The 23,541-nt window shown below is 36.7% G+C and overlaps 1 protein-coding gene across 3 annotated transcripts in view; it reads right to left on the reverse strand.

Annotated features, from left to right (window-relative positions):
• The window catches only part of snx29 (sorting nexin 29), a 93,983-nt gene that overhangs the window by 66,987 nt on the left and 3,455 nt on the right, over positions 1–23,541 (reverse strand). For all 3 annotated transcript variants that reach the window (XM_043253993.1, XM_043253992.1, XM_043253994.1), the window contains 10 exons: positions 23,187–23,367; positions 23,011–23,081; positions 22,654–22,908; positions 20,885–21,245; positions 20,134–20,258; positions 19,855–19,948; positions 19,687–19,763; positions 14,057–14,120; positions 13,099–13,227; positions 8,023–8,108 (listed from right to left, as the gene is read on the reverse strand). In XM_043253993.1, coding sequence (XP_043109928.1) covers positions 8,023–8,108; positions 13,099–13,227; positions 14,057–14,120; positions 19,687–19,763; positions 19,855–19,948; positions 20,134–20,258; positions 20,885–21,245; positions 22,654–22,908; positions 23,011–23,081; positions 23,187–23,367 — 1,443 coding nt within the window. The remainder of the gene's footprint in view (positions 1–8,022; positions 8,109–13,098; positions 13,228–14,056; positions 14,121–19,686; positions 19,764–19,854; positions 19,949–20,133; positions 20,259–20,884; positions 21,246–22,653; positions 22,909–23,010; positions 23,082–23,186; positions 23,368–23,541) is intronic.

Consider the following 23,541-nt stretch of genomic DNA (forward strand, 5'->3'; position numbering starts at 1 on the left):
AACTATAATGTAATACAACTGTCATGCCTATCATTTTAAAATTTGTTACGGATACAAAAGACAACAAAAAAGTGCTGGCTCCCAAAAGCTTATCGAGTGCAAAAAAAAAAAAAAAAAAAAAAAAACACTTGCCGGCAGCTATCACCTCCTCAGTCTGGCTGCTAGGCTAACAAGAAACACTTCAATTAACCACGATAACCATCATGCATGTTGAAGAGCTTAAGTCACCACGCTGAGAGGCACATTAGCATGGGCCAGGTACAAGCAGTGCCTGCGTTTACTCTTCATCTCCTCACACTTTTTGAAGCAGGGCCTGGGGACAGGCAGAACGGCCGGCCCTGCTTTGATAAGAGCAGAAGCGCCAAGCTGCTTCTCTGATGAGCGCAGGTCTGTTCGAGCGCAGAGCATTCCTGGAGGGCCTCAGCATGGTATAGGCCTCTGAAGTCCGGCTTCATCTGAATAATGTCAGATAAGCAGCTGCTACTCACCAGAACGCAACTGTTGCATTGGTTCCTTGTGCTGCATTCAATCTGTTGCCCTCTACTTCACCCTCACTGTAAAGCTGTCATTGTGCTAAACGAACGCAAAGTCAGTGATGCTAGAGAGAGAAAACAGCCAAGCCACACACGTAACACCTTTAAGATCTTGTTCGTACTAGATGGTTCCTACTAGACTTTTAGATTTTGTTTCGGTGAGAGACGGGATGAGAACATGCTGTGGGAAAGACTTTAAACTACACAAAGAATGCAAAGAAGAAACAAATATTTAAATTAGTATGTTACAAAAATGTTGTGCATTTTACCTGACTACAACATACTCTGTGTGAGTGTGAAGTACATTTATATTTTCTCGCACAATCGCAATATATAATGGTCATGTCTTTATCCGGATAAACAGATATTTGCATCTTGAAATCAATGCATTGATATTGAAACAAATCATTTACCAATAAGCTGATTGTTACTTTTTTTGAATAGCTCGGTATTGTGTGATGTATTTTTTGTTACATTTTTTGTACAGACTGATCACTCTGAGTCATAAGACCTCAATATCAGTCATTTTTATTTATATAGCGCTTTGTATATATACAAATTATACAGATTGTATCGAAGCACTGAACAGTATCAAACAGGAGAGTAGAGTGATAGTGATGTATGATGACGAGATTAACATTTTTTTTTTTTTATTATTAAATGCAGAGACAAGGAACCAAAACCTCATCCATGGCAGAATGGAGAGGAAAGAAAGAAAATAAATAATATATTAAAAAAAAAAGAATATATATTACACATACACACACACACATAAAATAAGGAGACTTGGACAGCCCCTGACTTGCATTTTCTAATTCACTGAGGACCACAGTTTTAGCTGAAAAAAAACTTCTTACTCTTCTACTGAAGAAAAAAGTCAGCTTTATCTTGGCTAGCCTGAGGGTGAGTAAATTTCCATTTTTGGGTGAACTATCCCTTTAAGCATTTTTTTTTCTAAACCCATTATATACTCCTGGAGAAAGCCTACATTAACATGTTAATATAAAAAATATTAAGGTCTTAAAGACAGATTTAACTGTTGTGACTGTCTTTATCTTGAAATAAATGAAACAGCTTTTCATAAATAAACAAGATCATGGTCAACAAAAGACACAGTGATAAACACTGTATGCGTTTTTCAAACAAAATTCTTCTTTCTTTGAATCAGACATACTATTTTCTATAAATTAAACATAAATGAATCCTTATTAAAGCTACTAAAGTGATTCAGTCAAGATCACGGAGTGATTTTCCATATTTAATTTATTGTTTGCTTATCATCAATAATAAATTCACTTAAGACATAAGTCACTTTGTTTTTCGAAGCATTTTGACATAGACATTGACATAACATTGTGTGCATTTTGTCCATTCAAGAATAAGAACTCAATTCAGCACTCCTAAATTTTCATTTAAATTCCTTAACAAAATTAGTTTTTATCATTTAAAACATTTTTTTTGTTTTTCTCAATATCATCATGTTATTGTCTGGTAAAAAATGTTGATGACGACAAATACTCAAATATATAATATATATATATATATATATATATATATATATATATATATATATATATATATATATATATATATATATATATATATATATATATATATATATATATATATATGTGTGTGTGTGTGTGTGTGTGTGTGTGTGTAATGTGAAAGCTTTACATTTTTACTGGTAGTTTCTATTGGTGCTAAATATGTTTAGGTAAAGAACGTTGAGTCAACAGGTAAAGGTTTTCTCGTTTTTTTTTTTTTATTCCTTCAAAGTGTGAAGGAAAAATGTTGCATGTATAATTAAAGTATAATTGAAGGTTTTGTGATGATTACTTGTTCAAAGTTTTATGCCCTAGAAATAGATGTTTGTATCAATTCAGAGTTACCAGAGCTGCCATTTTTTAGAAAAAAAATTTGCGATGATAAAATACTACTGCACTACTGCTCTAAAAAAGAAAAAAAGAAAAAATATTCTGATGTCTTTATTTACCTGTCTCGCCTTGTGCTTTTTATTTGAGATGGAACCTGAGATAACGGCTTGAGTAATGATGGGCAAATGTAGTCCACCCTCTGCCCTTTTTACTCGCATGTCTGTTTCTCTCCCTCTCCCTCTCGGCACGGCAAGACCTGAATCACAAATTAGTGCCGGCATCACACTCCGACTGTCAGTGGAGATCTCAAGGTCCACCATAGCCAAGAACCAGAGCGACCGTTCTGTCGCCGGAGGGGAGCATCTGTGGAGACGTCGAAGGATGGCCTGACAGTAAATGAAAAATAACCACAGGCAATAGAAGCCATCCCTGTCCAGGTGCACCCACCGAGCTATCTGGTGTACACCTGCCCGGCCTCTCTATCTTCAGACACGACGACTGTGCAATAAGGGGCGAGAGTTATGAGGTCCCTGTTTAACCTGCGGGTGATGATTAAAATGTTCATTAACACCGTTCATTAACAGGTGATCAGGTACGTCATCCCCCTTGCCGAAGACCACCTGGCCCCACCTACGCGGCCGCTCATCTCCGCTCTTCTGTGAACGCACCCCTCCGATTATTAAAGACCAAGCTCTCTCAGACACGACGGGGATCCGCATTAGTCAAAGTAAACACAATAACCCACATTACCCACACACGGCTGCACACTCATCTACACCTCGCCACCGAAGCAGAGGCGCGAACAACAAAACGGCTTCACTTCCAGAGCCCAACAGGGATGAGTAAATACAATCCGCCGTGTAATGAATTCGAAACATGAAATTATTAACGCTTTTCTGGCTGCACTAGTGAAGAATGGCCTTCATTGACTCATTAACTGTGGCTGTCATTGGAGAGAGGCGAAAGCCCGGCACGTTTATTCATTTTTAAATAGCACCCTGATCCATTTCCTGAACCCAGATTCATTTAGCCTGTCACAGGCTCTGTAATGAATGCATTACAAGTCAAGGAGGGCCGATGGAGAAATTAATCCATCGCGATTTGAGTACCAAAATCTCACACTGAGATTGACCTGGGCAGCATGTCAATAGTTTGAGAGTGTACACTGTATCTGATAAAAGAACTAACTTGCTACTTACTGCGTATTATACTGTGGGGAGAGAAAAAAAAAATCAATTCCAGCATGAAGCGTCAGTTTAGCGTTGAAAGAGAGTGAGGTAAGATGAGGCTGCGAATCATTTAATATTAGTCAGCTGTTTCTAGATGTTAAATGGAGTCATATGATGTGATTTTAAGTTTTCTTTTCCCTTTGGAGTGTTACAAGCTGTTAGTGCATAGATAAGACCCCCAAAGTCTCAAAACCAAAGAGTTTTGACTTTGTCTACACCCCCAAGAACAGCTCATTTAAACACGCCCCCACATCTCTATGTCACTGTGTGGGTTTATTTTCATAACACCACCCGAATGTTTACACAAAGAAAGAAGGCTGAACTATTAATCTCGCTGTAGTGTTGCTGTGGGCACGACGTTCTGGAGATACCGTGTTTTATTGTGTAAAACTAAAGTAAAACTACTTTGTTTGTGCTTTCAAAAGAGGATAAAACTAGTCCTCAGAAAAAACAGTAGTTAAGTTGTATTTACAACACTGTTCCAGAAAAGTTCAAATAAAAAAAAAAAGCATCTACGTTCAAAGCATCTACGGAGGACTGAATCCTGGCTGTGCACAAAGACCTGAGGGGCAATTTCAACTTTGCAAGGGAAGTCTGGCGCTTCTGGCTCCTGTAAGTACTTGTGCTTTCATATTTAAAGGATTTGCCACTGAATATGAGCACTGACTCTCAGAACGATGAGCTTTGTAAAAATCCACGCATTTCAGGAAGGCGGGGCATAGAGGAGTAACAATACTGTTCATTTTGTGGAAAATAACCTTAAACTTTAATCCTTAAAATTGGGGGATTGGCACAGAGGTTATACAGAAAAATTTTAAATGACATGTCGAAAAGTTTGCAAACCCCTGCTTTAAACAAAAAAAATAGCTGCTACTAAATGCCAAGACACTTACCAGTAGAAAAAGTTCTTAACAAGGGATGAGTTCTTGCGTTGAAAAAAGCTAGAAAAGTATGAAACTTCTCTGAAATGGTGCCAACTGTCAGCTTAAAAAAACAGCAGTGCTAGAATGCTAATTAGAAAAAGGAAAAGAATCTATATTAAATTGCTGATCGCACTAATTGACTCTTTGGTTGTTGGACAACTAGTCAACCACTCTGACCCATTCCTGTAACTCCTTTTTTTCAAACTGCGCAATTACATTTCTATTATAACAAGGCTGCACAACTACCATCCATCGTCTGAGACAAATATAGGGTTTTCTCAGCTTGGGTTATCCCAGAACTGATGACTCTCCCTTTGACCCACATTTCTGGAGAAAAGAAGAGAAACAAAAAAAAAAAAACGAAAACCCCAGCTGTTTCTGCTCTCTTTGCAGTCTCTGCAAGTGACAAGACACTTAACCTCTCTCATTTACACGATTTCCTGTTCACTCCCAATGCCTAATAAGAGGATATTTGATATGGGAATGAAAAAGATTCTTCAATTTCACATTTTGGTGGAGCGAGGCGTTTGTCTAATTGCATGCTCTAATTCAACACTCGCAACACTGTGATAGCAGTTCAACTTTGGGGAGACACAAGGAATTCTTTTTTAACATATCATGATCTTTGTAGCGTGGGTTCAAGTAAGATCACATCGGGAGCACACTATCATTAAAGCACAACTTTCAAAAGAGCTCATATAGTGTGCGCACAGTCTGTCAGAACATGAAAAAGTCTCGTATTGTGCGCTTGTATATCAATTTGATGTGTCCCTACCATCCTTTTCAGTTGCTGTTCAACATCAAAGTCAGAGTACAGTACGGACACATCATTAGCCCAGAAGACATGGAGGGAGGAATCATTTAAGCCCTGTTCCACAATCTAGTGAACTGCCTTGCTGTCTACAGCCTACAGAGGCAGCACCTACAGTGACAGTCACAGAACCTCATGTGTGCATGCAGAAGAGTTTGAGGCAGTGCAAAGTTATGACAGCACAATGATAAGCATTACAACAAAAACTTGAAGGAGCTGCACTGAAAACAGATGAGCGCATATCTGCATATGCAGATCCCAATCGGGGACAAGATTTTGTCAACAGAATGATAAAATAATCTGTTATAATGTGTGTTTATTTAACTAAAGGTGCCGGACAAGACAGGTATTCTGGTACGCAAAACAAGTACTTTAAAGGAATTCCTTAACTTATTACCATTACTATGGGAGCAAACGGAAAGAATTCTACAGGAAGTCACTTGTTGCTATGGCACCCCTCCATAGAAAAGCGAAGATAAAGGTCTAAACTATGTATATTTATTGCGCATATATTTAAATACATACATCCAGTGTATGTATGTATGTATGTATGTATGTATGTATGTATATATATATATATATATATATATATATATATATATATATATGTTTACTTATACATACATAATAAATATAAACACATTTTATGGGCATTTATGGGCACAAGTGTGGTAACAAAGCTGCATCTTAAGTGGCATGATGTATCATTTAGTGCAGCAGTTACAAATACATTTAAATAATGTTTTTATATATTAAACATAAAAGGTTAAGCAATGTTATTTAAAATTATTTAAATTTAAAAATAAAAATAAATTTTAAATGTGAAATGAAAACAGTCAGATGGAGGCAGCATGTCACTGTTAATAAGTGAGTCATTGCAATTGAACAAAATCATTTACATTTAGGAACAAAATACCGTGTTTCTCAGAGATGCAAAACAGTGCTATGGCTGTGTTTGGAAGCAACTGGAAAAGTCATACAAAGTTAACCGCAACTTTTTCTCTCACAATTTAGGCCTTTTTACTTTTAATATATTTGAAAATGTTAAAATGTCAGAATTGCAAGATTGTGAGTAAAAGTCAGAAATGTGAGACAAAAACCCACAATAACCTTTTTTTAGTCGGAATTTATATCTTGAAATTCTGTACTCATATCAAAGAAAAATAAAAAATAAATAAAAAAAATAATATATATATATATATATATATATATATATATATATATATATATATATATATATATATATAAAATTTACTTTTTTTAATTAATTGTTTAATTTACTTTACATAAATATTTAAAAAATAATTACTTTATAAGCAACTACTTCAATTGATATTCATTAATAAATGCCATTACAATGCCATTTCTCTTGCCCACTAATTTAGATTCATCTCATCACTATAGCTGGTGACAATGCATTCTGGGAAAGCATATTCTGTAAAGGATACAAGTAATGCAATCATAAAACGTTGCATAACATTTGATTAAAAACAAGGCAGGCAAGGAAAACCAACGCCTAATTTGGGATCACATCTTTAATGCTTTAAAACCCAACTGGCAGCTCACTAGGTTTTCGAATGGAGCATTAAACTCTCATGTGGTCGCCTCTATTTTCCTAGTATTATGTCTTGCAGCAAAGGAGAGAGAGAGAAAGCCCGATAGACAGCAAATGGGGAAATTTGCGACCATAGTGCTGCTTGGTGCATCCAACAAGGAGCCATAATAGACCTGGCGTACACAGCATGATCCGGCCGTATAAAACTCTTTATTAGGCATCCATTCGGGGTTTCTCTGAGGCTTACTCTCCTGTGGGAACACACTTCCACACACAGATCTGACTGATACTGTTACACTGCAACGCAATGACGAGCTGGGTGAGCAGCGAGTGCTGATCTGTGAAGATGAGCATGTTTGTCAAATCCGAGAGATGCAGAGCCCAATCATAAAGGTTTGCAACCAATTGTTACTGGGTGTGCATCACCCAGTTATCTGGATTTAACGAAAGGGCTGAGAAGCAAACAACCCACATGGGAATTTTGATAAACGCTTCACATTTCAGCTCCTGTAAGGAACATATATACTTCGCATATAAGAGCCGCGCTACCACACTAAACTTCCTGCATGGAAAAATCTTACAACGTTCTTCTGATGCAAGCTGTTGATGAAATGATGTAGAGATAATTGAAATTCCCACCAAATCGCAGAAAAAAAAAAACTGTGAAATTATAGACACAGGCTGTTCAAACATACGACAGCATCCCACAGAGGGATGTCATGTCATTTATCACACACATGCTAATAGTCTGCAGAAGCGAAGGAACAACTGCAATGCAATATTTAATTTTATTTTTAATTAGAACATTTTTTGACACACTTGTAAACCCTTCAGGGGCTCGGGTTATCTGCAGATCCGATGCGTCACTGCACGGATAACTGTGTGTTTTGCTTTTTTTTGTAACACTGGAAAAAAGTTAACAGACTTTTTCCCTATGAAAAAAAAGTTATTCATGTTTATGTATCTGACCTTAAAAAAGGTGGATTTTATCTGTTTAAGTTTTAAAAAGTAAAAAAGTACACCAAGTATATAAAAAAGGCTGCAAGGTGGCCACATTTCGTTAAACATGCTGTAGTATGCGAACACTGCCTTACCTTCACTGCCTTGGCTGCCTTCCCTTTTCAGCATTTGGACAGCTCCAACATACTTCTTCAGCTGGACCTTCAGAACCTCATTTTCTCTAAAACAGTATAAAAAAAAGTGATAGAAGAGATGAAATGTGCATAGAAACTGGTGAGTTCAAAAGGAAGCTATTTCTTATATAAAAAAAAGAGAAACATCATGTTAAATTATTTTACAATGAATAAAGTCAAAGCTTAGCGTGCTATTAATTAAAATATGATTACATTGACATGGATTACATTTTTAATTAAAAGTTGTTTTAAGTTTCATCATGATCTGCAATTATTAATAAATGATTAAAAAATATATATTTTAAATTTTTATTAGGAATGTCCGGATCAGGATTTTTGCACCCGCAATCTGATCCAAGTCATTGAATATTGAGTACACTTGTATTTTTATAGTGCTTAGTGCACAGTTCAAGCATAATTAGGTTATTCAAATAAATCCAATTTATACAGGGATTAGTAGAGAGTTTATGGCCATGGGGTTTAATGCTCAAAAAAAAAAATACAATTAGAAATAAAAATAGCAATTACTACAGTGTCTATACTGTGTATGTATACATACATATATACAAATAGACATGGTAGATAAAAAGGAAATTAAAGGAGTTGTTGCCAAGCCGTTAAAACTAGAACTGCATGAAAAAAAAAATCTATTTACATAGGAAACATAAATCTGCCTTCTAATGATTCTAAAGGATTCACAAATTTCAAAATTAATGTTCTTAAGTAGTGGTTCACTACTAGTGTAGTGCTTTGTCTAAGAGCCCATTGTCTAGGAGAGCTTCATTAAAGCAGAAAATCATTAGAGCGTTAATTGGAGAAGGGACAGACCAGTGTAGGATAAAGGTAAATTATGTCACAAACAACGCGTGGGTTTTTTTTTTTTAACAAAGCATTAACACATGTTAGACTACACCCCATAAACACAATCAAACCTAGGAAAAAATAAAATAAAAAATAGAGTGAACAACCTCTTTAAGGTCAGAAAGCAAAAAGCCTGCTGCGGCAGAATGTCCTGTCATTCAAGCCCAAAGCAAGACACAACCCGTAGCAACATATTATGACAACAACATCTGATGACGGATTAAAGTAAACAAATAAATAAATGACTACCGAGCAAAACACCATCTTCTGCGTCAGGGCACAAAAAGTATTATTGTAGCTTCGGAAAATTAGTGGCACATGGACTATTTTACTGACGTCCTGAAAGGGGTAATTACGTGGCTCTTTAACTCTCAGATTTCATCTAAAATATATTGATGCGTGTTCTGAAGATTAACAAAGCTCTTACAGGTTTGAAACAACATGAGGGCAAGTAATTAACGACAGTTTTTCCATTTTTTGGTGAACTGTCCCTTTAACTGCGCTTCATATGATCAACTGCCATTAAATCCCAGCCCCTATTAAAATCCACCACTATTTGTAATAACAGCCTGCATCTTCAGTGACATTAAACACTATCCAGACATTCAAGATGTATGTGCAGTACGCGTGAGAGACTCCCACAGCAAGCCCCCCACTGAATTCAATTCCAGGAACTGCTTTACACAAAGTTTAATAAGGCTGTTCTGGGGAGCGAGGTGTGTGCGTGTGTGTGTACGCGTGCTTGCTTACAAGCCTTGTTACCGCTGGTTTGGGAAAATCAATCAGAATCAATCCAGGTTGTGTTACTGTGAAAAACATTGCTTCCTATTCCTCCAGGACGCCCTTTGTAACTCGCTTATCACTGCCCATTTTATACCCTTCAATAAACGGAGAGAATGAAGGAGATCCGAAGGCGTCTGGCAGGCTCTCAAAGGAGGGGACTCGGCCGTTTTTCGCACCGGCGAGCTGCGTGCGATTCCGCGGCGATTTAATTAAAGTTAATAAGAGACAGCTTCTCTGTGGGGAGGACTCGGTAAGTCAGGTGTGCCACATTGATCTTTTCCATTGCCCCTGCAGAGAAAGCCACGGTACGAACACATGCTAGTGGATTCGTATTAAGAGTCTAACATCCAGCACAAGAGAAAGACCGCTGATGTCCCTCTGAAGGGCTTATGGGTCATATAGCGCTATACTTAATGAGCGCCACCTCGAATAGACACATAATGTCATTCTCTCCAAAGTAATAGCTGCATTAGTCTAAAAGGTCTAGAATTAATGCGCTTGTATGAATCATTTATCCATATCACAAAAAGGTCAATGTTCTCAATAAACCAGGTCAGCATTTTCTCACTGTAACAATAGGTTAAATTAAACTATTTAACTCAAACACACCTGTGAGATAAAATTAACATATACCATAACTTACACCATGTGCTCCATACATGTGCTGATGTACACACACAGAAGGGAAAAGTTTCTTTTAAAAACCTCTTCCTAGATGAATTCCCTAAATGGAACTCTATTAGTGAAATTGGATCACAGAAAGACTATTAAAAAGGATTTGCTATACAATCTCCCTGGTTACAGAACTCAAAGTTTCACAGAACCATACTGCCTATTATTCATACAACTCAATAATGCATTTTCTAAAATTAGATTTGTAGTTTTATATGCATTTCTTTATGAACACGGCAGAATGTTCCACAGAACAGTAACTTAAATTCATTCATGCTACAAATACTACAATATAGCCTCTACATTCGATAATTATTTATTTATTATACATTTTGGCTTATTTAAGTTCCCGATGCACAAACTATAAAATCAGAGATGAACAAATAGTCGTATAATCCTAAAGACAATATATAATTTGCATAACATTGTTTAATTAAAATATTCAGCCAACCAAGAAATTATATATCATATTTATTTTTTATATTTTATATCTTAAAAATTGTCCACAAACTATAAATAAATTAAATCAATAAAACAATAAATCATTAATTTCCAAATAAAAGTGTTCCTTATAATCTTATTCAAATAAAAATATTTTTAATCACAGTAACAAACCCCCCCCACAAAAAAAAACATTAGTAATTGTAAAATAAAACCCTCACTAAATTAGTAGTTTGGGAATCCCTGTTCTATAGGTAGCCTACGTGGTGCCTCACCAATTGAAAATAAATAATGCTGAATGCAAAAATCCACAGATGCTCCTTCAGCACTACAAATGCTTTCTAGACATGACTATGCATGACAGCAGTCTAAATGCCCTTCCCAGAACCCATTTCCATCTCCCTAAGGCTACAGGTAAATAAAATGTCAAACACAGCACCGGCATTATGCAGCAGCTGCTATTATCTTAAGTGTTACAAAATGTGACGATTACCGAGCCAAAACAGAGGTCAAATACAATCCAATGCCAATCAGAAGAGAACATTCTCCAAGACTAAACGCAACGTTAAATACAAAAGGGCTGGCTGGAGGCCCCTTCAAATAGATTATTAAACTGATTTGTAAACAAGACCAACCCTGTGTCAGTTTGTCTAAACAGGCTGATGAAGAGCAAGCGGAGGGATGCACCATCCAGACACGGTGCAGATGTCACCAGCATGATACCGACTGTGGTTTTCTCCCCCATAATCCTCTCTTTGACACAGCGTCATACTGACAAGCCTGCCTCCTGCTCTCGGCCGCTGTCCTCCTACTGAGCTAAATTAATTTGTTCATTCACTCCCCACATTATCCCCCTGAGGAACCACTACATTAGAGCTGATGAAATGCTCACAAAAGCAAGATGTCTCTCCCAATAATGCAGCAGCACTTCAGGAAGACAAAAACCCTGGCAGCTCCGCGGCGTTCGTTGAAGTATTATTCTGAGTGTCAGACGCTGCCACAACCATGCCTTTGTCTGTTTCTGCTCGGCAGGCCGAACCTGGACGTGACGGCGTGGGAGAGCTTTGTGTTGACAGGAGACTGAGCGCGAGTGTGTGAGCATTTTGGCCTCTTGCTGTATGGATCCTGCTTCTTAAATACTGCCCACTGAGTTAGGCGGAATCAATGGAGCTAAACCCAAGAGCACGGCTCATAGGTGCTTCCTCTGAGCGCTTCCATACCTTATTTTTAGTCTCTATTGACAGGTACAGATTAGGTTTGAGACAGAAAAACTGACTGGACTCTTAACATTCGAGTTTGCAAGACTCTCAGACGGGAAGCATCATGACATTAGGAAACCGTGTTTTACTTAAGTAGTGGCAATCGATTTGATGATGCTAATACTTGAAGTGATCATGTAAAAAGCTTAATGGTTTCTGATCATCTTATTGTAAATAACTGCGTTCTTTGGTTAGTCACGACAACAGACCGATGTTTCAAAAATGCTTCAACAAAGGGCCTTACTTACAAGACCAAAACACTAAAATAATATCACTTGATTTAGCCATAAAGAAAGAATTTGAAAAATGTGATAAAATGTATAAATACTATTAACTAATATTAATAGCTGTAATATATATATATATATATATATATATATCTTTCTCTCTGTAATGAGTTTGTGATTTATTAACAATCATGTGACACTGGAGAAATGGCTCATCATTGATTGTCCATTAGTGGTTCAGCTAAATTACATTTTAAAATGTTTTTACTGTATTTTTCTTCAAATAAATGCAACCTCAGGAAGCAAAACAAAGCCTAAACCCAAATATTTGAATCAGTACGGATTTTTAATAATTTCAACATATTCCAAACTTCTCTAACTGCTCTTTCATTATGATCACGATACATCATTCAAAATTCAAAAACCGAACATACATAAATCAAAACAAAGTGACACATGTCCTCATATACTGTTGTATTGCAAACCTCAAAACTTGATTTAATTTTGAATATTTTGTTGCAAGTAGCAAGTCAAGTGGGAGGGAAAATCAGACCTCGAAATAAACACACGTTTCGATTGCTTTGGTGCGACCAATTTCAAATACTCACCCCTAAACTAAAAAAACTACAGTATAGAGTGTAACATGTAGTTTAGATCAGCCATAGATGAGATAAATCACAGTCTGTCTAAGTAGGCGGTGTTTGGCTTAAAATGCTATGCGGACTTTGCAGAGTTTAAGCTGATAGTCGTTCAATGTCAGACTACCGTTCGGTTGAAGTCTCTAGTGACTTTACCTCATGAGAGCTTGGACTTTGGCTGCATGTCTCTCCTCTAGCTCAGCCAGTCTCTTCTTCAAGCTGTCCACCTCCTGCCTGAGCCCAGCAGAGTGCTCCATCTCTCCATCCAGGAGACTGCGCAGAGACCTGTGCCAAAGAGTATAACAACAGTAAGTCACACACACACACACACACACTTGACCCAATTTTCCTTAGCTGTCTTTAATGACTACAAGTGCACATGATAATTACCCAGCTGCACATTATTGAATGTGCACATCATGGTACTTTTCGCAAATAGGGTACAACAAAGGCCTGACACTCACTGAAACTCAAGGTGGTTTTTTTTTTCTTCAACAAAACGGTCAGTTAAAATGGAATTGTATATATTTAAATCACATTGCCAGTTGTTTTCTATTTGTGGTTTGCAATTTTCTGGACATCATCTTACTAACCCTGCATTTATTTGATTAAAAACTACAGGAAAAAACAGCAATATTACAATAACAAAATTGTTATTACAGAAACCATTCTAATATGCTTATATTTCACTCAAGAAAGATTTATTATTATTATTATTATTATTATTATTATAAAAAAAAAGTTGAAATAGTTCATATTCTAATTTCACATTTTACCAAAACTTACTGACCCCAAAAATTTTAAAAACATTTAAAAAACAGGTTTTGTTACTTCAGCAATATTTTAAGCATATTGCATAAAAAAAATATTGATATCAACTAATAAAAAGTACACTTCAATTCCTAAAATAATTTGCATTTTAGTGCAAGGATCTAAATAACATTTATGTTGGATACCCAAGCCAAAACAGGACGAAGCAGGATATGCAACAATTTCTGATAAAAAAAATAATATAATTTTTTAATAACAGATTTCCACACAAATGTGTTAGGTTCATATGTCATTACCAAACAATGTCTGTCCTTAATGATCAATGCAGTCAGTAAAATCTTACATGTTCTGTTCATTGAGTTCATCTTTCCTGTTCATCATGGCCACAATGGCTTGCCGCAGTTCAGCTAAGGAGAAGAAAAAAAAAATCAATGTTATAAGGGTATCAAAACCTGCTCAAAATGAACAATGGCTTTTGTCCTCACCCGACTGAGAAAAAAAAAACATGACTTCTGAACAATAAGACCCAATATCTCAGTGGGATTTAATGTCCCACACCTGTCTTCATTCTTTCAATAAGGGTTACCGTTTTATACCGCTGACATTTTCATTTGTGTAGCACCACAGAACTAATAAAGAGAACTATGCGAGGCTTAAAATACCAGCCCGACATTAATTTCTTTAAAATGAAGGTGACGTGAAAGGGTAAGGCATTTATAACACAGCCGTGAGGGGAGCCTCTGCAGATTTTGTCTCAAAACACATTAGCCTGTGAAAAATCCGAGTGAAACATAAAGCTGTGACTGCGAAGCATTATTATAGCACTTCAAAACACTATGGAGAAAAAAAAAACCCGCAACACTCAGTATGGTCTAAATCCAGAATGGCGAGTGAAAAGGAGAGAGGGAGTCAGTTTCTTTGTTGTTGCACTCTGAAAGCTGGATAACCTGGCACTGGGTAACCTAGATAACCCCAACAACACTGCTCCGAAAGACAAAGTCTGAACGCTCCTATCAGTCCATTATCATTTAATGAATCTCAGAGGAACCGCAGACTTGGACGGAGCCATCTATATAAACCTGGCTGGTCTGAGCCACATTTAACAAGCTTAAAGTACTTTCGGCAAAAGAAAGTCAAAGATTTCTTTGTTATTTTTTTGAAGAACAACAACACTGGTACCTTTGAACAGCGATATAGCTCAATTACTGTCTCTCTAAGAGAAAAAGCTTATCAGACCACCAGAGATCAATTTGGCAGCCATAGGCGTAGTCAGAAACCGCTTCACTTATGTGCAATGTCCCTTTCAAAAACTAATTCCAGAAAACGGTTACAACAAAAGGACAACATTTGTTTTAGGGAGTCTTTTTTTCCAGTCTGGTTACTGTAATAAATCCGGCCAAGTTATACACTGAGGACATGGGGTTGTTGAAAAAGGGATAGAAATTAGATTACAAAAATACATTCAGTGGTAGAATGCAAAATATTGTCCCAAATGAATGAGTAAATTAAAGAAACCATCCTGAGGCAAAAAGCAACTCCTGAAAATTTGAAATTACACCTCTTAACAAAATCTAACTTCAACCCTTGAGAAAGAAATAAACCCAATGGCAAAAAAAAAAAAAAAACATATATAAATTCAGTAACAAACGCTAAAATAATAATATTAATCATAATAATATTTACCATAATGTGTACCCATAATTAAAGTAATAAGTAAATAAATAATTAAAACCATTGAAAAAGATCTCCAGGGGTGAGTAAGGGCCCTCATTGCTGACTGAAATGGTACAATTTAATTTCCCGCTGGAGCCAAAGCACGTTATTAAAAGAGCAGATGGCAACCTCAGCTTCTTTACCATTGAACAAAGCTTTATGCTCAATTTTAGGTCATGTGCAGTGTTTTCACAAAACCATTATTTCAGTAGTTGAGGACAATCCCAGTACACTTCCGCAGGTCTTTGAACCAATTTCTTTAAACTACTGGGAACATTTAACTTTTTTGAAAAAATAATGTGAGACCCTGGACCACAAAACCAGTTATAAGTGGACATTTTTTTTGATAAGCTTTCCATTGACGCATGTTTTTTGAGAGTGTAAAAAAAATCTAAATACTGACAAGATCGCTTTTAAAGTTGTCCAAATGAAGCTCTTAGCAATGCATATCACAAATCAAAAATTATGTTTTAATATATTTACGGTAGGAAACTTACATAATATCTTCATGAAACGTGATCTTTACTTAATATCCCAATTATTTTTAGCAAAGAAAAATCTATAGTTTTGACCTATACAATGTATTTTTGGCTACTGCTACAAATATACCCCCAATGTCTTAAGACACATATGATAATAATAAAAATGTACATTAAATCTTCAAAGAGTGTTTAATTAAAGCTGCAGTCTGTTTTTTTGCTTTGCCTTTTTGTCGGCGTCTCTGTTTGTGCTGCGAAAAACATGTCAGCTGAAACCTTTGATGCCCTCAACAGAATGTTCATACAAATGAGCACTATTGCTAACATTGCCAAAAACTGTAGGTATGCAGAGTTGCTGTAATAATATTGCATTCAAATGAGAGAGAGTTTCAGCCGCAACATGGTGGAATAGTACAACCTTCTAAATAAATCAGCCAATCGCTATCTGGTGCAGTCTAGAAGTTCGAGTGAACAGCTTTGCAGAATTTGAAGTTTCCCTATTCAAAAAGATAGTAGCTGTACTAGCATGACTTAAATAGCTGTGCGAGATGCATTACAAAGATGGCCACGGAGTGAAGTGACTTGCCTTAAAGGGACTCCAATATTACACACTGCCTACGAGCTGCTTTAAAATGCTTTTTTATTTGTCGTATGCGCGAGACCAAAAAGGTGAGTGAAACTGGCTTCCTGTCTTTATAAGCTAAATCTTTAACATCATCACCAAATTAACAGCAATCCCTAATTGTAAGTAGTCAGCAAAGACGCTGAGATAATATGCTAATATTCAATGAATCAATTACTTTAGAGCGTTATGTACATGTTTTCTAATAAAGACTTTGCCCCGTGTGCTTATTAGGCACTGTCTGACTACGAAAGTATATAGAAAATAAAATTTACAAAACAAATCTGTTGATAAGACCTTTTCATGCACACAAGGGATTGTAAATACGTGCTGCACTATGCACTTGTCACGCTACACAGCAGCAAAGAAGTGTGTGTGAAAGATCTGGAGGAGAATTCTTGCAGAAGAGCCCATTCCCTCTCCCAGAGCCCCTCATCTGGAGGAGGAGAAACACACCAGTGTGAGATGATCCAAGTATGTTTGTAATCCTTAGAGGAAGCAGGCAAGTACAGGAGGCGAAGCTTTGACTTCCTTCCCAGAAAGCAAGGTTCACAGACAGCAGACTGAGACACCTGGCACTGGTTCACATTTAGCACGGGCTTTTCATCAAAGGCTATTTACGGTGCATTATCTGCATGGAGATTCCCTCTGGAGTAACCTAGGATTAAGTGTCTGCATAAAAGCGCAATGGGGTCACCCCTGCTTGGGATTGAACCTGCAGCTTTGAGTTACAAGAAGGAGCGTAACTATACACTTATGGCACCATTCGGTTCGATACACATGCTGATCTCAATCGATCCTGATCTCACAAAAAGGGTTACTCTAATGATACAAGAAGACATATGATAAAGTTTGTAGAGAGCGCTATTCGTAAAAATGCTAAAATTGGTGGACCAGAACAAGCTTGGTCTTGGTCCTAATGCCCGATGCACAGGGTAATAATAACAACAAAACAGAAAAATAATGATTATGCTTAGCTGAAAAATAGGGTTTTCAAAGATGCACAAAATTCCGGTATACTTCAGACACTTTCCAGGATTTTTTTAAAAGTTTCGGATATTTTTGCTAAGTTTCCAGAAATGCCCCTTTGCTACCCTGTTGAAAATACAGAATAATTTTAGACAGTCACTAATTAAATACATTTAAAAAGTTTTATTATAATTGCATTATTATGAGCTACAATATTATACTACATATATATATATATATATATATATATATATATATATATATATATATATATATATATATATATATTTTTATTTATTTTTTATTTTTATTTATTTTATTTTTTCACACTGGTAAAATCATCCTTATTTGTATGAATTTTAAAAATTATGTACCTTGATAGATCATGCATTGTACTATCAATACACCCCTGGTTATAAGCAAAAAGGTATTGCAATCAGTTAATTCAATGTAAATTCCATCATTACAAACAATTATGACTTTTCTTCTTGTGTGCAAATTAAAAGATGACATTTTTTCAGACCATTCTGGTTACAACTGACTTCTACTGAATTGGGGGGGGTTCTAAAAATACCTTCTTTTGTATTTTGCAGGAAGATAGAAATTCAGGTAAAATCTATTACCTTATCTAAAACAACTATTATAATTTTTAAGTGGAGTATCCTTTTAAGAATGGCTTACTTATAGTTGTTTCTGCATAATAAACTTGTGCAAAATACCTTAAAATTACCACATAAACAGCATATAAATGAACATACATATAATAATACAGGTCAAAAAGCTGTCTACTTTATAGCTCATAAAAACGAAACTAAGGATAAAACAGCATTTTCATGTCTTAAAGGTAATGTTCGTTGTATGCATAATTACATAGCAGTTAATAGGTTATTAAGGCATATAGAGAAAGCCGTGTTTGATCTGAAATTGAATTTTACTCATGTCTGAGAGCACAAGAAGATTTGGGCACCCTGCATTTTCTTGCTTTCATCTTTTCTCCTTTTTTACTTTTGAAAGCTGAAGTATAACTGGATCAGTCACCTCCAGCCCCATCATAGAGTTATGTCCAGACAAAAGACAGAGAGAGAAAGAGGAACAACGTGAGAGTATTTCACACTGAAACAACAGTGCCCTCACCTGGAAAGAGGAAGTATGCAGGAATAGAAATCCTACTTAAGTTCAAAATTATGTCTGTCCTTACAAGCATAGCATGTCTAAGCAGCATGAAAACTGAAAGTTGTTAGATCACCATCGTTCCTGTTTCAAAGTCATGTTTTCAAAGGCAAAGTCATATGGCCAATATTTAAACGATGATTAAAACGGCATCACATCTGCACCAAACCACTAGACAACAGAGCTGTAGTCAAGGCAAATTACCTCAATGATGCCATCTGTCCACAGACCAAATCCTCAAAGACCTAAATGCTTTAAATGAAGCTCAAATACACAAAAAGTGTAGTTTTAAAAGGAACGGTTCAATGTTACTCAAATTTAAAAGAATGATTCTATCAGCACTTATTAACCTTCATGTTGTTTATAAACAGTCTGCTGCATTTCTTTCAAAGTTCACAGCGACCAGTGACCACAGGCTGTTAAAACTCCAACAAAAGTGGCTTGTTGACACACAAAAATAAATAAACTAATAAAACTTTTGGGATCAAATCTCAATCATTTGAACAAATTATATATATATATACTTTTCAGTAGCCAGTGTTACATCAGTCTTTAGAAATCTAGTATGCTGATTTACTGAATCTGAGAAATAGAAAGTTAACAAAAAAAAATTATATATGTGAAACAGCAATGTTTCCTTACCATGTAAATGTCTATTCTCACTTTTGATCATTTGCAAATACAAACATTTTGCAGATCATTTTTCAAATAAAAAGAAATCTGATATTTCCCTTTACATTTTTAAAGCTTGGCCACTGTATTGAAAAGAGCTGTGTGAACATCTTCAAACTGTGTTCCACAGAAACACAGCATAGAGGTTTGAAACAACATGAGGTAAATATATATAGTTAAACAAAAAAAATGAATTACTGTCATCTATTTTTGGGTGAACTATTCCTTTAAATTTGGTATCAATTTTGTTCCTGTAAGGGTATAACCTTCAAAAACAAAATAAAAAAACCAGAAGAAGGTCTTTGAACAAAGATGAACAAAGACAGGGTTTATTTTGGCTCAACTCACCGACGGTCATGGATTCGGGAAGGCCAGGGGTCGGCAAAACACTGGTCACAGTTTGTGCTGGCAAGTCTGGCTCCATGCTGAGACAGCAAAAGTTAATAAGCATCGGCCTTCAAAGAAGAAATTCACTAATAGAAATCTTACAAAAATGTGTTCTTTTGTATCAGATACCTAAACTGGAGCTGGCTTTGTTTTTCGCCGTCAGCTGGTGGACTTGAGCTCTCCTTCTGTCCATGAAATTCAACATTCTCAACTGAACTGCCAGCTGTAAGCACAAAAATAGCTGATTTCTCCATGCCAGTGCCATAGCTACACATAACACACATTTACATAGTGCTATATTTTAAGTTTTGAAATGTACAAAATATAAAGCAAATAAAATAATAAAAGCCAAATAAAAGCCTGGCACAAATACGTGGGCAAGATTGTGAAAACATGTCAGGTTCTGACCTTGTTGTGTGTAGGGCTCGCTGGGGGCCAGAGGTATGAGAATGTGGGAGTTGTCGTTGTCATTGTCGGTGATGATTTGCCTTGGACTCCATGTGGAAACACTGGATAAACTCCCAACAACCATCCTATGCAGAGCAGAACAGTTTATTATAATAAGTCGTTGTTGTAATGTAATTCCACAAGTAATATTAATTAACAACATGTGCTTGCTATAGGATTTAGGTTACGTTAGTTGTTTGTAATTACAGTATGCATAGGTTACAACTATATAAGCGTGCACTCATTCAAAAGTTTGGGCTAGGTAAGCTTTTTTTAAGTGCTTTTAAAAGATGTCACATGCTCAAAACAGCTGTGTTAATTTGTTCAGAAACACAGGAAAATACATTCATCTCAATAAGTGTTTAAAACAAACGTTTTATTTTAACATCTGTTAAAATGTAATTTATTCCTCAGACATTTAAGTCAGCCGTTACTTTAATCTTCATTGCCACATGATCTTACAGAAATCATTCTAATAAGCTGATACAGTGAAAATTAGTTTTGATGATAATAATGATATTGACATCTTAAATGTTAATATTAACTATTAACTATTAACCAAATAACTTTAAACAATAGTTTTATTGTAAAGTTAATATTAATGCTCATGTCAATTCAAGTTAATTACAACCTCCGTCTCATTACATTCTGGTGTTGATTAAAGGGCTAGCTATCCCTTTAACAGATAAAGCAAACTGTCAAGTAAACTCACTGCTCCCCATTCCCATGATCCTCTTCTGGCAGTTTCGGCCTGCTCTTTCCATAAATATCGTCCTCTTCCTCCTCCTCATTGTCAATGCTCTTGGTATCAGGCAGTACTCCGTTCTGCGGGGGTGTTTCAGCCCAGCTCACGATCCCAGACTCAATCAGGCCGTTATGAACAGGAGAGGTGGAGTCCAGAGGGTCCAGAGCCTCCTCAGAACTCATATGACCCACCGTACTCTTCCTGAGACTCCTCACAACGTCCTCACCAGCCTCGTCCTCATCTTCTGCACCCGCGTCCAAGTCATCATCAAAGGAGATGATGTTTGTGATCTTCTTTTTACGTCTTCGCTCTTTTCTTAATCCAGAATCTAAAAGGCGAATAATATTAGGGTGACTAAATGACACCTCAAAGCTAACGTAAGGATGAGGGAGAGCCTCAAAAAAACACAAAACACTATCCATAGTTTTTAGTCACGTGACCAATTCGAAAACCTGGAGGGCAAAACATCTATAAAACTGCAACAAAAGTCATTTTTTTCATGTTTCACTGCCGCAAATATTTAGATCACCTCTCAAACCAAAAACACAAATGTAAATAAAATGTATGTTTTTGTTAATCTATATTTAGCTTCCATTGCAATTTTCAGTTATTAAACCGTGCAACAAAATGTTGTAGTAACACTTAATATATTTAATATATTTGTAGTAATATATTTTAAAAAATTATATTTTAATATGAAATTCAGTAATATCTGGATTACCGATGCATAGTTTACATAGGAAGCAGATGAGGCCCGAATATGAAAGCAATCCACTTAAGAGTTCGGTGTTTTGCTTTCATATTCTAGCTTAATCTACTTGCCTGTACAAAATATACATAATCAATAAGGTTTTTACAGAATTTTAATGTCTGAATTTTATTACATTACTACTTAGATCAAACTAAAGCGATAGTTCACCCCCGAAAAAGAAATTCTATCATTATTTACCCACCCTCCTTTTGTACCTCTCTGACCCTCCATAGATAGCAAGGATCCTAACACGATTAAGGCTCAGAAACGTAGCAAGAACATCGTCAAAGAATTCATGGGACATCAGTGGTTCAACCGTAATTTTAGCTACAAGCATGCTTTTTGTGTGCGCAAAGAAAAATGACTTTATTTAACAATCCGTCCCATCCTCCTCCACCTACAGATCCATTTTGGAAGTGTACATACGTTGCTTACATATGTGATACTCTCAGAAATGGCACTACAGGGTGATGCAGAGGAGGCAAATTGTTGAATAAAGTGGTTATTGTGGTTTTCCACTGATGTCACATGGATTTTTTTTTTGATGATTTCTGATGAGCCTTGATTGTGTAAGGATCCTAGCTGTCTATGTCATGGAATGCATCTGAGCTTATTAAAACATTTCCACTTCGCTATGATCAGATGCTTTTTTAACTGCTCTCATTTGTGTTTATTTTGTTACTGAGAGGAAAGGGTGCAGCACATATTTACGCATTCGTCTAAACACGGTGCAGACGACAGTACAGCACAGTTCAGGTATTTCAGGTACAACTTCCTTTCACCCCCAAGCATAGCACGAAAAAGAGTATATCATGTCCTTAAGGGTACATATTAACACTCTAAAATAAAACATGCAGCTCTAAGGCACAGATAATTGTCCCTTCAGGGGTTGCGGCTACAAAAGACAAGCCGTATTCCTAAAAGTAAAATGTTTGCATATTTCTGACAGTTCGTATGAATTTCTGTTACGGTATGTGAAAAGTACCTGCAGAAGTGCTGCGGGGCAGGACAGGCAGAGGGTCTGATGGAGCATCTGAGCGAGGGATGAAACCAGGAACCACTGCAGTGGCGGTACCGATTTCACGCAAAAGAGTGCTGACACCTTGAGTAGACTCTTTCCACAAACTGCTCATGCCCTGTGTGGACTCCTTCAGCAGGTGGGAGACAGATGGCCCTCCACGGACCTGGCCATTTAGGTCCGTGTTGTCGATGTTGATGGCAAACAGTATGGAATTGAGCCCTGCTGACACAAACTGAATTCAGACTTGCGCGGAGGAAGGATGCATAACTACAAATCACGGCTACGAGACAGCAACTGGCAAATATCTCATTTAAATATTACCGGCAGCCATGGTGGGCAGCATACTGGCTCTCTCCTCATCTAGGACAAAAGCCCAGTCTTCATAGAAGGCACTAAATATGGGGCAGATTAAAGAATGTTTACTGATTTGTAGAGAATAACAACGAAAGGCACGATAACAGAACGCGTCCACATTCGTGACTGGTGGGTGTCTCGACCTAAGGCGGGCATGGTCTGCCAGAAGCATGTGAAGGTAGCGCTCCAGCGAGTGTTCGTTCAGGGCACAACGAAGCCATGCCCGGCCCCGGCCCTGCTCAGACGTGATATTCCGCAGAGAGTAGAAACGCTGCAACTCATGCCGGTTGAGGTGCTCCTTCACAAAAAACCAGAACGTCAGCTCTGCAATACACAATAGATGCATGTATGAACCAGCATGTTAATGTTTTCAGTTCCTCATGGTAGAAAATTCCAATAGAAAATATTGTAGAAGTTGTATAAAAAGGGAGGCAACTGTTTAACCAGAACGTAGGAAATAAAAATCACACAAAAAAAAAACATACAAAAGTTCTAGGA

Source organism: Puntigrus tetrazona, chromosome 12 (assembly GCF_018831695.1).
Source record: "Puntigrus tetrazona isolate hp1 chromosome 12, ASM1883169v1, whole genome shotgun sequence".
NCBI classification, from domain to species: Eukaryota; Metazoa; Chordata; class Actinopteri; order Cypriniformes; family Cyprinidae; genus Puntigrus; species Puntigrus tetrazona.